The following is a 13,870-nucleotide window of genomic DNA, read 5'->3' on the forward strand; positions in this document are numbered from 1 at the left end:
CATCAATCATATTTAACAACTTAAACTTCAGTAACTAGTATCATTAATCTTCCTACATTAGTCATAAACTTCATCTTATATTATCATAATAAATAATCATAAACATCATATATCATCTTAATCATAACATCATATATCACCTTAATCATAACATCATATATATCATCATAAATATCACAAACATCATCATGTATCATCATTAGTAAACATGTAGCATCTTATCATAAATCACATAGCATCATATCATAAATCACATAGCATCTTATCATAAACAACTTCATAATCAATCATCATAAGCAACTTCATAATCAATCATCATAAACATCATAATCATTCATCATCTTAAGCATCATAATCATTCATAAAGCACTTCATTAATAGCTCATCAACTTGACATCTTAACATCTTAACAACTCGACAACTTGACATCTTAACATCTTAACAACTCGATAACTTGACATCTTAACATCTTAACAACTCGACAACTTGACATCTTAACATCTTAACAACTTCGACTCGACTATGCAACTTCAACTTCTCAAATCATCTTGACAAATGTAAATGCATGTGGTACCATTCTAGGGCATAAGCCCTCATCGTCGTGGTTGAGCATAAATATACTCCTATGGCATAAGCCCTCATCGTCGTGGTTGAGCAAAAGCTCCATCGTCGTGGTTGAGCAAAAACTCTAGGGCATGAGCCCTCGTCTTTAAATGAGTATGCATGGACTCAACATCTTACGTCTTAGAAACTTCATGAACATCTATGACATCTTAACATCTTAACATCTTGACAACATAACATCTTAACAACTTGATGACTTCATAACGACTCGACGACTTAACAACTTTTATCATCTTAACATCTTAGCATCTTGACAACATATGGATCACATAAATAACTCATGTCATATCATAATATAACAATATCAAATGATAATAAACAACATCTTAAAACATCATATTCATCAATCATAAACAACATCATATAACATCGTATTTAAACATCAATAATAATTCACTATGTATCTTTGTAAAAACATAATAAATTATCCACAACATATTTTCTTGTCAAACCAAAGCTACTGAAAAGATATCACAAATATCAACAACTTTTATGTTTACAACAAAGATCAATTCAAAACAGAAACATATGAACAAAACGCAAAAACATGAAACAAAGAATGTTGTCACTATGCAATTCCGCTGAGACCTCCCTGTAGTGTTTTCATCATAACTCAAAGACCATTCATCATTTTCACGTCAAACCAAAGCCACTAGAAATCTAACAAAATTATCTAAAACTTTCATGTTTACGCCTAAGACCAATTCTGTACCGATCAATACCAGTTTTCATTTTAAATTCGGAAAAGTTGTGCTGAAAGTCCATAAAAATTCACTGTGACCTACGTGCAGTAATTTGACAATAACTCAAGTTCTATAAATTGTTTTGATGTGAGACTAATGGCACTAGAAAGCTAACATCCATACCTACAACTTTCGTGTTTACACCTAAGACCAATTCCGCACCGATCAATACCAGTTTTAATATCAAAATTCGGGCAGAATGCAGATTTTCTCCAAGTTTCACCTAATCTCATGGTTCTAACCTCAAAACTACTTCCAATAATCATCCTATGGATTATCTAAAGTCTGTACACAATTTCTACATCAATTCAGCAAGTTTTCATCATCTAATCATCAAATCTCTCTCAAAACCCTAATTCTCAAATTCTCATAAACTCAACCTACAACATGTTAAATCTAATTATCAGAATTATAGACTTAATATTACTGAAAATTCTCTCTCAAAACCCTAATTCTCAAATTCTCATAAATTCAACCTACAACATGTTAAATCTAATTATCAGAATTATAGACTTAATATTACTGAAAGTTAGTCTCACCCTTACCTTAGAATTATCGATTGGCAGCCCTTCTCTCTTCTCTTTGTCTTCTCTTCTTTTCTCTTCTCTTCTCTCTAAACCTTGTTTTCTCCAAAAACTGATCGTACGTTCTATGTCTTTCTAAACCTAATTTATCTTATTTATAACCCCTCATCTAATTTCTCTTACACCTCAAAATTACTCTTTTCCTCATAATCTTATTTATTTCTAAATTAAATACATATCTCTCCCACTTAATAATATTAATACACCAAATAACAAATATACCTCTTCACCGAATAACAAATATATTTCTACACCAGATAACATATATATTTCCACACAAAATAACAAATATATTTATACACTAAATAACATATATATTTCTACAAAAAATAACAAATATATTTCGACACCAAATAACATATATATTTCTACACAAAATAACAAATATATCTCTACATCAAATAACAAATATATTTCTACACAAAATAACAAATATATCTCTACATCAAATAACAAATATATTTCTACACAAAATAACCCCACAACTTAATTTATTTTATTTTCGAATCTTATTTTATTAAACAATATAATAAGTCACAATGTCTCATAAACTTCTCTAAAATCATATAAATCACATAAATCTTATAAATCACACTAATCATATAAATATATTCTAAAACTCATTTAAAATAATTAAATAATCGAAACGGGCGTTACAACTCTACTTCCCTTAAAAGAATTTCGTCCTCGAAATTCAAAGCACAGGAGAAAAATGAATTTAATTATTACTTAAATATCTTAAACAAAATAGTAATTTCAAACATTACACAAAAATCACATTAATGTTAGTCAGTCAAACATGATCACATAATAAAACATAACCATTAAATAGAAAACACAACGACAATATTCTACCCTCACACGACACAACGACTCATCTACTTGGCCGAACGGACCGACCTGCTCTGATACCAATTGTAACACCCCGTTTTTCCAACATAAAAATTTCATAATGAAAATCAGAGTAATTCAACTTAAACGGAATGTCACATTCTTTTTCTAAAAACATAAACTGAATAAATAAATATTTATCCCTCAAAATCCAATATCATATTATTTTAAACCTCGCAGCGGAATAATTTCAACAACTTAAATAATCTTTGGCACAAGGGCCTCAATATAAAATCTCATAAAACTTAGTTCAACATCAATTCTTGAAAGATTCATAAAGTAATACGTAAGGAACAGAAAGTAAAGACATAATCCCATCCCGTTACGTATCAGAGCACCTAAGACACACTTGTGAGGAGTCCACTCACGACCGCAACTAATCTTGGTTACCTGCAAGTTACCCATACGAAGAGCAACATTTTCAAGCAAAGGGGTGAGATTTCACCAACAACAATATTAAGCATATAATTCATCAATCACATTTAACAACTTAAACTTCATTAACTAGTATCATTAATCTTCCTACATTAGTCATAAACTTTATTTTTTATTATCATAATAAATAATCTTAATCATAACATCATATATCACCTTAATCATAACATCATATATATATCATCATAAATATCACAAATATCATCACGTATCATCATTAGTAAACATGTAGCATCATATCATAAACCACATAGCATCATATCATAAACCACATAACATCTTATCATAAACAACTTCATAATCAATCATCATAAACATCATAATCATTCATCATCTTAAGCATCATAATCATTCATAAATCACTTCATTAATAGCTCATCAACTTGACATCTTAACATCTTAACATCTTAACAACTCGACAACTTGCATCTTAACATCTTAACAACTCAACAACTTGACATCTTAACATCTTAACAACTCGACAACTTGACATCTTAACATCTTAACAACTTCGACTCGACTATGCAACTTCAACTTCTCAAATCATCTTGACAAATGCAAATGCATGTGGTACCATTCTAGGGCATAAGCCCTCATCGTCATGGTTGAGTATAAAAATACTCCTAGGGCATAAGCCCTCATCGTCGTGGTTGAGCAAAAGCTCCATCGTCGTGGTTGAGCAAAAGCTCCAGGGCATGAGCCCTCATCTTTAAACGAGTATGCATAGACTCAACATCTTACGTCTTAGAAACTTCATGAACATCTATGACATCTTAACATCTTGACAACATAACATCTTAACAACTTGATGACTTCATAACGACTCGACGACTTAACAACTCTTATCATCTTAACGTCTCAACATCTTAACATCTTAGCATCTTGACAACATATGAATCACATAAATAACTCATGTCATATCATAATATAACAATATCAAATGATAATAAACAACATCTTAAAACATCATATTCATCAATCATAAACAACATCATATAACATCGTATTTAAACATCAACAATAATTCACTATGTATCTTTGTAAAAACATAATAAATTATCCACAACATATTTTCTTGTCAACTCAAAGCTACTGGAAAGATATCACAAATATCAACAACTTTCATGTTTACAGCAAAGATCCATTCAAAACAGAAACATATGAACAAAACGCAAAAACATGAAACAAAGAATGTTGTCACTGTGCAATTCCGCTGAGACCTCCCTGTAGTGTTTTCATCATAACTCAAAGACCAGACATCATTTTCACGTCAAACCAAAGCCACTAGAAATCTAACAAAATTATCTAAAACTTTTATGTTTACGCCTAAGACCAATTCTGTACCGATCAATACCAGTTTTCATTTTAAATTCGGAAAAGTTGTGCTGAAAGTCCATAAAAATTCACTGTGACGTACATGCAGTAATTTGACCATAACTCAAGTTCTATAAATTGTTTTGACGTGAGACCAACGGCACTAGAAAGCTAACATCCATACCTACAACTTTCATGTTTACACCTAAGACCAATTCCGCACCGATCAATACCAGTTTTAATATCAAAATTCGGGCAGAATGCATATTTTCTCCAAGTTTCACCTAATCTCATGGTTCTAACCTCAAAACTACTTCCAATAATCATCCTATGGATTATCTAAGGCCTGTACACAATTTCTACATCAATTCAGCAAGTTTTCATCATCTAATCATCAAATCTCTCTCAAAACCCTAATTCTCAAATTCTCATAAACTCAACCTACAACATGTTAAATCTAATTATCAGAATTATAGACTTAATATTACTGAAAGTTAGTCTCACCCTTACCTTAGAATTATCTATTGGAAGCCCTTCTATCTTCTCTTCTCTTCTCTTCTCTTCTCTCTAAACCTTGTTTTCTCCAAAAACTGATCGTACGTTCTATATCTTTCTAAACCTAACTTCTCTTATTTATAACCCCTCATCTAATTTCTCTTACACGTCAAAATTACTTTTTTCCTCATAATCTTATTTATTTCTAAATTAAATATATATCTCTCCCACTTAATAATATTAATACACCAAATAACAAATATACCTCTTCACTGAATAACAAATATATTTCTACACCAGATACCATATATATTTCCACACAAAATAACAAATATATTTCTACACTAAATAACATATATATTTCTACAAAAAATAACAAATATATTTCGACACCAAATAACATATATATTTCTACACAAAATAACAAATATATCTCTACATCAAATAACAAATATATTTCTACACAAAATAACAAATATATCTCTACATCAAATAACAAATATATTTCTACACAAAATAACCCCACAACTTAATTTATTTTATTTTCGAGATTAAAATTAGGGTTTAATTAGGGTTAAGGATAGCTTGACGGGTTAACATTTATAAATAAGAGATAAGAGATTTAATGATTTGTTTAAAAAGGCGATTGATATTGGATATCAATTAATGGATGCAAAATAAAATCAAGAAAATTGTCAGTGACTTAGTGGTGAAATTCTTGAGAAGAAGTCATTAAGACTCGAGTTCGAATCCCTACAAATGTTTTTTTCAATAAAGATTTTTTAGATTAATTGCGTAGAGAAAACTCGAGTTCGAATCCCTACAAATGCTTTTTTCAATAAAGATTTTTTAGATTAATTGCATGGAGAAATGAGGGAAATTTTAAGATTAAAATTAGGGTTTAATTAGGATTAAGGATAGCTTGACGGGTTAGCATTTATAAATAAGATATTATTTGTCTATTTTTTTTTCTTCAAAAAGAATATTTCTCTATTTTATCTCATAATCACATTATTTGACATTTTTTTTAAGAAGACTATTAATTTGACGATATCAATTAATTATACAATTCATTAGTATGTTGTTTTTTTAGGGAATTTGTACCCCTTCGATCACTATTATAAACAAAATTTCACTTTTTAGGTTCATTCAATAAATTATGTATGTGGTCTATTTAATGGACCACATACATCATTTATTGAATGAACTTAAAATAGATTTTTGTTTATAATAGTGATCAGAGAGGGTGTATGTTGTTACAAGCTTCCATTTTTTTTCCCATTTTCTAGATGTTCTAAGTTTCTTTTGCGGTCAAAATAATAACTTTTCAATATCGTATAATTATGTGTCTGATGTATTCCTTTTAGTCTTGCTTTTACTTTTTAGGGCAGTAGATTCTTGATTTTGAGTCCATTTGGATTGACATATTTTAAAGTTATGTAAAGTAACTTATGTAAATAAAGAAGTATTAATGTATTATTTATAAATTTGTTGAGGTAGTTTATGAAAAAAATAATTTATAATATACAATTTCATTAGTAAGATCTTATGAATTAATATAAAAGTTTATTTATTTGCACAAGTTATTTTTCATAAACTTAAAGTAAGTTCAATTCAAACAAACACTTTGATGTCCACAAGTTCTAACGAGCGAAAATATTAAATTTGTTATGATATATTAACATTTATTTTGTGACAACTTTTTCATAAACTTAGAAATATATACCCCTATCATATATTGGTCTGGTGTTTTGAAGATTTTTTTTTCTTTTGCTTTTACAAAAATACCCCTATATACATAAAGTTATCAAAATAGTAGTTGAAAAAATGATCTTCAAATATCATTTCACTAAAAAAAAATGTCTTACGCAGACTAGGAATAAATAATAGTTGGGCTATCTACTTGATGATTAGCATTGAAAAGAAACCTTTGACTACATACATGTGATCATGTTGGGTTTCCAGGCAAAAGGCAATAGTTAAAAAAAAAAAGGTCTCGCTAACCATTGCCATCAGAGCAATGGTTAAGGAAGCCAAAAGTAACATGTTTGCATTGGTTTCAACAACATTTTGACTTTTAAAAAGTGAAATTTATCACTTTTCACTATTTTCCAATACTATATTTCTATTTTTATCCCCTTATCCAATGCCATAAGGGCAATGGTTAGCATTCTCCAAAAAAAAAATAGTATATGTCTCCTCTCCCTTTTTGAATGGTGTTACCATGGCCGTTTTTGAAAACTTGATGGTTTAAGACGAACCTACAATTTGAATTAAACTTTTAAAGTGATTTTGACGGAAGAGTTTGGGATTATGGAAGGCTAGGAACTAACTCCCTTTATAACATCACAATAAATTATAAATTGGTCATCAAAGAGCTAAATCTATTACCGACAACCACACCTCCCATTTGAATTTAAATAATATTTTTAGGGCCTAATAAACCCCAAATTTTTTTGCTGAGGCCCAAATTTTGTATTTTTTTAGACCTAGGACAGTCGTCCTCTTCTCCCTGCCTCAGATGCGGTCATGGGTATAAAAGTATAGAAAGTAGGAGGAAAAGATTAATTTTAAACTTTTTTGTAAAAGAGAAGTTCTTCACCATCTAAAAATACAATAAAGAGAAAAAAGAAGAGACTCGGAGACAATGTAAAAGAGAACAAAAACATAAAAGAAAATACATAAGTTTAAGTATGCTTTTTACTCTCTTAAATAAATGTATGATATAATGGGAATCATAATATCAAGATTTTATATGAATTTTGCTAACATTTGTTTTGCTAACATTTTATCATAACAAGAATAATTATATTAAAATCTAGACATTTTTTAAATAAAAAATATTGACATTGAATGCAATAGAAATGTGGACCATAATAATGATAAAATAATTAGCTGTAAGTTTTTTGAGGAGAAATAATTAGCTGTAAGTTGATGTCCCAGTGGTGATCAAGCTGTATTGAAAAGGTGCAGCGGGTGATATGGCTACAAAACACTTCGTAACGATGTCGGTGCCCCATCTGTCCCCTGTGCAAAGTAGGAAGTCTACAAAACTATTTTTTTAATCGGTGCTTGGGACAAACTATATTACTGTAGAAACTAATATTTAAAATAAAATTTGTATGACTTCAAAAGAACAAAAAAAAACGTATAGTTTAAAAAATTTGTATGACTTTACGGATGCGTTTGGTTGCGAGAATAAAATAAGAAGAGAGAAAGAGGTGAGAGAGAGTAAGGGAAGAGAGAAAGAGGTGAGAAATAGAGTAGATTTGATGCATTGTTTGGTACAAGTGAGAGAGAAGAGAAATAGAGAAGAGAGAAGTGTTGATTATTTTTAAAAGTACAAGAATGTCCTTAAAAAAATCCTCTCATCAAATTATTTTATTTTAATTTTAATTTAATTAATTAATTGAAATGCCTCAATTATTAAACTGAGTTTATTTTATTTTTACTTAATTATAATTTAATCAATAAAATAATTAATGGTTTATTAATATTAATTAAATGAACCCAAGTCACATGATGATATAATAACAACAACATAGGCGTGTTGCACTACATCACAAATTAAAGGGTGAAAAGGTAAAAATACTAAAATGAGCAACTTCTCTAGACTTTCTCTGCTGTTTTGGAGAGAAGAAAAAACATGTGGGCCCCATCTCAGATTTGTCTCTCTTCTCTCTTTCATGTCTGTGCCAAACAAGAGAAAATGCTAGTTTCTCCCCTATTTCTCTCTTTGATATCTCTCTCTTCAGCATTTCTCTTCTACCAAGTATAAGAGAAACGATTAGTGTATATTTTATTTAAAAAAAACGATTAGTGTATATAATCATGCGTAGAGAATATCTTATTAAAAAAATAATAATAGTTTAGGTTATTTTTACTTTGCATATATTATACATTGTACATATCAACTGAGTTAAGCTCACGTGAATAGTTTAGGTTATAATCACAACAACAAAAATCACACCATGTATTCTTTCTCCTCCTTTTCCCCGCCTTCTTTCTCTCTTCATATTTTCACATTTTCATTTTCCTCTATTTTTTATATAGATTAATTAAGTAAATGATCCCTATAAATATTCAGAATTTTGTTTTTAGTCCTTACAAAATAAAATCACACTTTTTAGTTCCTATAAAATTTTCCATCAACATTTTTAGTCCTTATAAAATTTTCCATCAGCATTTTTAGTCCCTATAAAATTTTTCCATCAACATTTTTAGTCCCTAAAATGCTTAAGAAAAATGTCACAGGGACTAAAAAGTGTGATTTTATTTTGTAGGGACTAAAAACAAAACTGTGAATATTTATAAGAACTAAAAACTTAATTAACCCTTTTTATATCATTTGGGTGACATTAGTTTTTGACTTTTTGCAACCCCGGTAATATAATGCATTTTAAATAAGAGAGAATAATAAATTAATGATTAAAATAAATTGTGTAAATGAAAGAGAGTGATTGATTAATAGAAGTACTATAAACAACATCATCGATATCACCAAAAACTAATGTCATACAAATGCAATCTCTCCTTTTCTCGTTTTGTTTCTTTTCATATATTGTAGATGGAGTGAGTGAAGTTTTGCATGTCTTTTAGTAATTGGTTAAGGGATTTGCTGAAAGTCCAACCATACCCACTCCTATTCTTACTAACGTTTCATTTCTTAACTGAACCAGGTTAAAAGATAATCTGTAAATATTTTTACTCTCAACTTTAGCAAATAAATCTTCTTATAGTTCACGATTATATATGTAAGCATGGGAAAATAACACAACTATACTGACTTTTAAAAAATGGAATTTAAGATAGAAATAGTAACAACATTATTAACAATTAGTCATAAATATTATGGGTGATGCACATTTGGATCAACTAATACTAAGATCAAATGGATTTATAGACTTCGATCATGGTCAGGGCCGTTTCTTGCCAAGCGCAAGGAGCTCTACAGAGTTGAGCCTCCAATTTATGGGGGACTCAATTATTTGTAGGGGTACAAGCATAATTACTGGATGTAGTGTAATGTTTTCTTTTGTTACGTAGGTCTAAATCAAACACTTATTATTTGACAAAAATAAAGAGTAAATGGACAAGTTAGGTCAAACCCACACATCTATCAACAAACAAAATGTTCAACAAAACAAATTAAAATCAAAATAATCCTCATTGTTTATTTGCAATTGTTTAAATTATCATTAATTATTTTTATTAGGGGCCATTTTTAATATGGGCACTTCTACGGTGCAGTCAGGAAACTGACTTTTTTGAAAAAAGTTATTTTGTTTAGCCAATAGTATAATTGTTAATGTCATGTCAGCTATTGTTCTACTGGTAGACCACTCTAAGACTAAACTTTATGCACAATATACACAAACACAATGGATTAAGGATAAGGGTATTATTGAATTGGTTACTACTCAATATGAACTAGTTTCTGCAGATGACATGCATTTTTTATTGAAATTTTCATGGTTCTTTTACTCAACTTTGTCTCCTGCATCTTCCTTGATTCAGCTTTTATGTACAAGCCCTTTATGTTAAGTTGTTTATTAATCCTCAAAGTTTTTATACAGTTTCTATACTCTGTGATGTGAATGAAGCCTTCTCAGCAGTCTCAAGTAGACCTGAAGATAGATTTCCATATAGCCATAGTGGAGGAAATGAACTTTCATTTTCTATATAAATGACAAATCATGATGTAGTAAATTTGAAACTTAAATGTGTGTGGTTATTGAAAATAAAATGAACATCTCTAAGGAGAAATGATGATATTGACTTGTAAGGTAATATGGCTTTGATAATGTTATTTGTAACCACATGCATCCATCCTAATTGTAGGCGAGTTCAAGCAGTTGTGAGGAAGGCTTCAGATTTCTTGAGAATGCCAAGGACTTACCAACAAACAGTAAGTACATAAACCAAACACAAATTTTATTGGCTATAGAGTTAACTTTACCAGAAAAGTCATTCTCACGACTTCACCATAATATTAGAGTCGAGCCTCCAATTTTATTGGAACGGCCCTGATCATAGCCAAAAGGTGTGGTTCTTCAAGAATTCAACACAAATCTCTATCCACAACGGCTAAAGAAAATAACAATTTTTATAACCATTAAAGGATGTTTAATATTAAATTATTAGTTCTTCAATAACCTGCATCAGAAATCTAAATGATGTTTGAGAATATTACTTTGATAAATGCTACAAGGATGCTTGAATGCCACATTTGTTAGTTATTGGAAAACATATCACAAACCTTTGTAAACAATGATGAGAAAAAAATTCATTATCTGAACCATCTTTCAAAGATGTTTTAATATTAATTTTTTTTAGTGACTGAAATATCCATAACAATTTTTAGTAGTAAAAAAAAAGTAAATGCTATCATCTGCTATACGTACATTTTAAGGAAGTCTATATAAATATATTCTTCTAAGTCTTGCATTTAATTTTTAAATAGTTAAAGATATTTCTTTAAGGCATAATTTTTATATGGATTTATCACATATGTAGTATTGTACATGTTAAAGCAACTAAAAATATCATTTTATATATATACGGCTTTAAATCAACAATATTACTACCTCCGATTCTTGGCCAGAAGGGATTTTATCCAACACAACACATGAATCATCGTTATTATTGCATCACATAGGAGTAGTATTTCAATCATGGAGAAGGAATGAGGAATGATGAACTGAAAGAAAGAAAAATCGGCACTGAATAGTGACACCAGTCCATGTATTAACTAATTAACTCGCTGTCCTCGTGAGCTTAGCTCAGTTGGTATGGACAATGCATAAAATATGCAAGGTCTGGGGTTCAAACCCCAGCCACCACCAAAAAAAAAAAAACTAATTAACTCGCTGTGAGTTGTATTAACTCGCTGTGAAATAGCGTTCGATAAAACTCGCTGTGAAATAGCATTCAATAAACTCTTGTATTTTTTTGCTAACATTTGGTTCTTAAGAAAAAGAGTTTTGGTAATTCGAACTTCGACCATGAACTAAGTATAATCTTGCTAAAAATTTTATTGAGTGGAACAAAAATATAAAAGAAAATAGCATAATACAAGAGGACTAAAACCAAAACTGGCCTATTTTTGCAGGGACCAAAAACTATAAAAAAAATTGCAGGGACTAAAACCAAAACTGACATATTTTGCAGGGACCAATACCATATTTTAGCCATTTTTGTTTGATGTTTGCAAGTTTAACATACAGTCATATGAAATATGAATTAAGGTATCATTACTTGATACAAATCTAGATTAAAATATCTTTATTTAATTTATGGAGGATTGTTGATCATTGATTTTTGACTGTAAAGAAATTAAATAAAGGTATAATTTAGAAAAAGTCATGCTAAGTTCTTGAGCACTGGTTAATGAACAAAAAAAAGTAAGTTTTAAATTAAAATAAATACTTTTTTTACCTTTGAAAAATTGAGTATACAATTTCTAATACAATACCTACTATATATGATTCTTTATCCAATATCTAAAGCATCGGCTAACACTTTCCTTAAAAAAATATATCATCAGTGAAATAATATACATTAGTTGCGTTGAGAAAAGCTTACATTTAGAAGAGCTCTTGATTTTCGAATTAATGGAGACCTATAACTTATCTATTGTTTGGCAAACGCGGTTATAAGTGGTGAACATGAAGAATCATTCTTGCATTGTATTCGAGATTGTACTTTTTCTAAAACTGTTTGGCAGCAATTCGGATTCTCGGATGCTCAATTCTTCGCAATCAATTGTGCTCATGATTGGATAAAAGGTAACGCCAATGGACCTCGTGCTCACATCTTCCTTGCTTGTCTCTGGTGGTCTTGGCGGCATCGAAATAATATGTGCATCAACAACGATACATGGCCCCTCACGCATCTCAGCTGCAACATTCACAACTCAGCCGAAACAAAACAACAAGCGTTTCAAACCGCACCAACAGCAGGTTCGGACCGTTGGATTAGTTGGAACAGCAGCAATTTTAACTGCCACATCCTCAACGTCGATGGCAGCTGCCTAGGTACGCCTCTTCGAGCAGGTTATGGAGGCTTAATCCGCAATAATGCATGTCTGTTTCTGAATGATTTCTCAGGTCACATCCAAGATTCTACTTGCATTCTTCTTGCTGAACTAACAGCCATTCATAAGGGTCTTAATTTAGCAGCGGACATGGGAATTGAGGTTTTAGTTTGCTTCTCGGATTCTCAGCTATCTGTTAACCTCATCACAGGATCAGTTTCTAAGTTCCACGCCTATGCGGTGCTAATTCAAGACATCAAAGATTTATTGGCCTCCCGGAACTTCAGCATCTTTCACACGTTTAGAGAAGGGAATCAATGCGCGGATTTTTTGGCAAAACTCGGAGCCTCATCAAATGATTGTTTCTTGGTTCATCAGTCTCCTCCGCATGATCTCATAAACTTGCTGCGGATTGATGCTATAGGAACGGCTTTCTTGAGAACTTAGTTCTCTGTGTTTCTGTTTCTTTTCTTGTTCCTGGTTGCTTTCCTTTTCTTTTTGTATTCTTAGCCTTTTTACCAAAAAAAACGCGGTTATAAGCTCTTGATTGAGAATCCTAGCTTCTTACTCATGATAACCCGCTTCTACACGGTTAAATATTTTCCTAGTAGGGACTTATTGGAAGCTGACTTAGGTCACAGAGTCCAAGTTTTACATGGAGGAGCGAATAAAGTTACTCCATATGGAATATCGATGGAAAATATGGTGACAGTAATGGTATTAATGTTGAAGCTGCTATGTGCCTCGAC

The 13,870-nt window shown here is 30.6% G+C and overlaps 1 protein-coding gene across 1 annotated transcript; it reads left to right on the forward strand.

The window, feature by feature from the left end:
- Positions 1 to 10,877: 10,877 nt before the first annotated feature.
- LOC146958536 (uncharacterized) lies at positions 10,878 to 13,568 on the forward strand. The gene is made up of 2 exons (XM_085752242.1): positions 10,878 to 10,994; positions 12,813 to 13,568. Exons 1-2 carry the CDS (start codon positions 10,878 to 10,880, stop codon positions 13,566 to 13,568), a joined length of 873 nt encoding a protein of 290 aa, XP_085608368.1.
- Positions 13,569 to 13,870: the final 302 nt, after the last annotated feature.

The sequence above is a fragment of the Medicago sativa genome, chromosome 1 (assembly GCF_051527215.1).
Source record: "Medicago sativa cultivar Bolivia chromosome 1, Bolivia_mono, whole genome shotgun sequence".
In the NCBI taxonomy this organism is placed as follows: Eukaryota; Viridiplantae; Streptophyta; class Magnoliopsida; order Fabales; family Fabaceae; genus Medicago; species Medicago sativa.

Excerpts from the sequence above, each read along its gene's own strand:
- LOC146958536 (XM_085752242.1), top strand. The coding sequence starts at position 10,878 with ATGGCTTTGATAATGTTATTTGTAACCACATGCATCCATCCTAATTGT. Across the intron at positions 10,995-12,812 it reads CAAGGACTTACCAACAAACA|CAATTCGGATTCTCGGATGC; the intron begins GTAAGTACATAA and ends ACTGTTTGGCAG.